This window comes from Gossypium hirsutum, chromosome D06 (assembly GCF_007990345.1).
Source record: "Gossypium hirsutum isolate 1008001.06 chromosome D06, Gossypium_hirsutum_v2.1, whole genome shotgun sequence".
Taxonomy (NCBI): Eukaryota; Viridiplantae; Streptophyta; class Magnoliopsida; order Malvales; family Malvaceae; genus Gossypium; species Gossypium hirsutum.
Genome location: NC_053442.1, coordinates 6,334,906 through 6,340,097, shown reverse-complemented (window position 1 = coordinate 6,340,097; position 5,192 = coordinate 6,334,906). Strand labels below are relative to the sequence as shown.

The 5,192-nt window shown below is 32.4% G+C and overlaps 1 protein-coding gene across 1 annotated transcript; it reads right to left on the bottom strand.

The window, feature by feature from the left end:
• Positions 1-400: 400 nt before the first annotated feature.
• Positions 401-3,242, bottom strand: LOC107901402 (transmembrane emp24 domain-containing protein p24delta5). Its single transcript, XM_016827394.2, has 4 exons — positions 2,838-3,242; positions 1,160-1,372; positions 985-1,061; positions 401-759 (listed from the first exon to the last, which is right to left on the bottom strand). Exons 1-4 carry the CDS (start codon positions 3,072-3,074, stop codon positions 615-617), a joined length of 672 nt encoding a protein of 223 aa, XP_016682883.1. The 5' UTR covers positions 3,075-3,242; the 3' UTR covers positions 401-614.
• Positions 3,243-5,192: the final 1,950 nt, after the last annotated feature.

Here is a 5,192-nt window from a genome sequence, read left to right as displayed (position 1 = left end):
TGTAGCTGAAATTTCAGACCAAGTGCAGCAACCTCCTAAAGCTAAGATTGAGGTTATCAAAGATGTGTTGGATGTTAAAGAGGTGTGTGGTCTAGAAGGGGTAATCAATAATATAAGATATTTTTGGTAAAATTGCTAACCAAACCAACTAGTAAAAAGAGAAAATCATCCATAATACAAGTTTCCAGGCACTAATGCAGCCGAACCAGAGAGAAAAAAAACTAAAAGGGGCTAACCTCGGTGCCATCAGAGAGTTCTTTAGCTAAAATAGGTATCTCATATTGGTATGCCTTCTCCCACTCAGGACTGCTGGTAATATCCCTCACCTAATGGATAGATAAGATTAGAGATAATTGAAACTATCCACTAATTTGTTCTTTTCACTTGTCACTCATCAACATACATAATGGAAGTGCCATAAATTAGATTTAAAAAAGAAGACTTTCATATGACCATTGAACAATAAACCATCACCAATCTTCATTCCCAAATCAGCAGGAAATGAAAGGAAGCCAATGGTACAGCAAGAATTAAGTGAATTCTTCTATCTTTCCTTTTTCTAGTTCTTCAAAGACATTTTTAACTTTGCTTCACAAACTACTTGTGTATATAATCTAGATGAGCTTCTTCTTTACAAAGTAACGCTTCAAATACCATATCTGCAAAACCGAAACCGCGATGCAGACACCAAGGGACATGATACTGAACCATGCCACTCTAGCATTTGTTGCTTCACTTACTTCTCTCATATCTGCTTCTCTGTAAGATATCCAGGAAAGAAAGGCAAATGTTATTTTAACATTTTCTTAATTTGAATATGTTCATACTATAAAGATGTATAAACCTTGTGAACCTATGAACAGATCCTTTAAGCATTGAGTTTCTTAAGGCTTTTATTTCAAGCTATTTCGATAAATTGTGATTTGGGTTTTCACTATAATGTTCACACCTTGAACTACAGTTTAGGTGTGATAAGAAGAGTACCTGTCTCTGAGATAGATTAGGTTACCGCGAATGGTTTCCACTATTCCTTGAAGTCTCCTAAGAACAAGTTCAACACCCTATGGAAAGCAATATAATAATGCATAAGAAATTTGGATGGGTATGGAGATTTAAGTCCCATGTGAAACTTCAACTGAAAGGACATCAAGGATCTCACCTCTATTTTCTCTTTCTTTGCAACTGATTCCCAATCCTTGGCAGCAATTCCGGTTTTCCAGTCAACTCCCAAAGTTAGTTCGGAATCCTTTTGGTGACTGCCATCCTTCCAGAAACAAGCTAGATAATTGCCTGACTCACTGGTTGTAAATGCAAACTGACCATGAGTTGCATTTTCATTGTGGTGAAGATTGTTCCCAAAAGGGGATGTTACCTAAAGAACAAGATATAAGGTGTTGTAAGTTTGAAAGTAAATTACTAATTCGATATGTGCATCACCATGTTAAAACTATTGATAGTTGGAATGAGTTTCCCTGATAAATTCCAAAACATATAAAAATTAAAATCAATGATCTCAATATCGCTCCAACTCTTCATTTTTCTCTAAGTACCTGAATCTGAACTTATTGAAAGATATCTTACTGCTTGTAGTTCATTTCAAACTCAATAATATCAATCATTCGAGGATAGTAGGAAGAAAATTCCATGTAGATGACCTCATCTAATTTGGTTTCGGCTGAGCTACAGATAGTTGTCATAGTTGTCAACCCGAACACAAAGAGTATCAAATGCAAAAGTAGCCTCAATGACCAATTAATTTTACTTTTACAATTCCTCGAAGTTAAAGGGATTCTTCAACAATACCAAGGTAACCAAACAATTTTATTTTTTTCCACCCTCAAGACTTTTCCATCAAACAGAAAGGATAGTTCTTCTGCAGATTAAGAAACAAAAAGAAGCACCTAAGACTTCCCTTGAGGGGTGGCCTAGGACCTGAAGGCACATATCTTATCCCCATGTTCATGGATCAGCTAACTGCATATAGGATTAAAAATATATACTTATAATTTAAACTGAAGAAAAGAACTTATTCTGCCAATATTCATACGGATCCATTGAAGGATCCTAAAGTATCAAAGGGTAAATTCTGACCTTAGCCAAAAAGAACTCCCATTCATATTTAAAAAGGAAGATTAAGCAAAGGCTTACCCTTGGATATGACTTGCCCCATAAATACAGATTCTAGACATCCTCGACACTTGCAAAAGGATACAAAATCATACCCATAGTAAGGCTAAGCCAAGATATATGACATTAAAATCGAACATTGTTATACCTAACCCCTCGCCCAGAGAGGCTCGCCAAACCCGCACACGCCATTCATGGGTGCCACCACCAAGTCGCATTAGAGTCCACTCAAAAGCTCCCCCAAACACATTTCATAGAATCGCTCAAGACTCTACTGCTGACTCTACTACTCAACACAATCACACCCTAGTAGAGCACTCCAATGCTCTACTAATAGCACTCAAATTCCTCTATATAAGCTCTCTCCTCCATCTCCAGGAAGAGGCAGGTGCTGAATACAAGGCCGATACTCTACCCAAATCCGGCCACACTCTCCAAACTCTCCAAATCATCTTCCCAATAAATTCTCGACACACAGTGTGAACCGCGTCAGATCACCAAACTCAAACCTTGTATCAACAAAACATAAAAAGTAGCAACATAATCACTGATCAACTAAACCAGTAAAAGCTTCAACAACAAAAATTTCAGATGAAGAACGTCAAAAGTTGCAAACCCATTAAACTACAAGTATTGAAATTGTAAAAAGAAAAATGAAGAACTCAGATAAACCCAGATGGAGAATTTGGTTGAAAAGGTAAAAGAATTACCCGGGCAGAGATGGTGGGGATATGATCAGGGTTGTTTTCATCGATCACATAATAATCACCTAAAACGACAACGTTGCTCTGGATCTCCTCGGAAACACACTTGGTTCCTGAACTTGGAATCGTTAACCATATAGCTTCAGCAACCGGTAATATATTACTGTTCCTCGTTAAACATAGTACCAAGATTATAGGCAGAAAACACGCCGCACGACCGCCAAAAACCATGCCTTTGTTCATTGTTAAAGGCGAACAAAACCCAGAAAAAAAGGACTTTTTTCGCTTCCTTTCTCTGTTTTTTTCTTTATTTTTAACTTCAATATGTTTGCTGGGTTTGATAGCTAGTCGTAGACTCGTAGTTGTCAGAGTCAAACGGTGGAAAAGACGCGCCGATAACTGGGAGTGAGTTTGGTGTATGGGACAATGAAGAGAAAGGTCAATAAGAGTTGCTGTGATCAACCAATAATAATGTTCCAGCTAAGAAATTTTAGGATTGAATTGCAATGTCAAAGCCACGACCATGCGCTATTTTTAATTAAGAGTAAATTCTATTATTAGTCCCTTAACTATTAGCGTATTTTTATTTTGATATTCAAACTACAGAACTTTTAATTTCATAATAAATGTTTTCGAATTGATTCTGTTTTTGTCACCCTCCATTAAATCCTTAATGGAAATGATATACGAAAGTTATCTCCTATCATATTATATATGTATTAGTACTTTTAGGAATACTTATATATCATAGGGAGGGATCCATTTACATCGATGTAAAATTAAAATAGTTTTACATTCTCGATTAATATTTTATCGATCCAATCTTCACATTTTATATTTCATTCATATAGATCATACATGACAAATTTAATATAAATTAAAATTTTATAACAATTTTTTTATTTAAAAAATTTCAATCGTTCAATAAATATTAATATATATATGTAGTATTTTATATCCATATGATAGATATATTGGATCGGCTTGAAAATTTACATGCATGGCAAGTACAACTATATTGTTAAATTCTTCGATTAAATTGTTAAAATATTAATTGTACAAAAAGATACAAAATGGTGTAAAACTATTTATGGATCCCTTCCCATATAATATATTATTATATTATGCAATAGTATATAATCTATCAATTGATCCAATTCACATAAATCAGTTGGTAAATTCGATTTTTACTTCGGATTAATGAATTGTTATATATAAGTACTAATAGTTTCAAAATATAATATTACATTATGTAATAATATATCACATATTGCAATAGTAATACATAATATATTAATTATCATTATATATTATTGTTTATTATTATCTTAGTTGAAATATGCTCTAAGTCCCTAAGTTCTTTATACATTTGAAAGTTGGCCCTACTACTATATTGTATAATGCTATATTATATCGTATAATACATAACATATTAATAATTTATATATGTGCATTAATGATTAAAGATTATAATATTATGTAATACTATATCTTTTATTCAAATATATAATATATCATAGTAATATATGTATATGTATTAAAGTTTTAGTAATAATTACTACTATATTATTATAGACATACTACTAAAAATAGCCCCTAACGTTTGATTGTTTGCTCACTTTGGCTCTTTATCTTTTTTTTTTGGAGCACTTTAATCTCTAACATTTATTTTTTTTGTCAAATTTATCTATTTTTAAGGGACATATTGATGTGACCGTTAGTTGACTAACGGCTAACATTAAAACCAAGTTAAACAATCAAATTGAGCCAATTCAAACAAATCGATTGGTAAATTTGATTTTGATTTTGGGTCTAACTCATAGTTATATATACATATATATAAATGTATTAATAGTTTTGAAATATATTATTACATTATGTAATAATATATCACATACTAAAATAGTAGTACATAATATATTAAATATTAAATATTATTGTTTATTATTATGGTTGAAATATGCTCTAAGTCCCTGTGCTCTTCATATTATATTATAGAATGCTATATTATATCATATCATATATAATATATTAATAGTTTATATATATGCATTAATGATTAAATATAATTGGTTAATATATTCGTAGTTTATACATGTCGAAACCATTTTTTGAAAAATAAAAATTTTAGGTTGTCGACTTTTTTTTAAAAAAAAATGAAAGTTAAAATTGGGAGTCGCCACCAATCTTTTACTGAGGTGTGATTGGATCACCTAAAAAAACGGCTTTGGTCTACGAGTTTTAGAAAAACGGATCCGGGAGTCAGTTACGTACGAGGAAGGATTAGCACCCTCGTACGCCCAAAATCGGTACCTAGTTAATTAATTAATGTCTTAATGTCGAAAATTTGAAGAAATATAA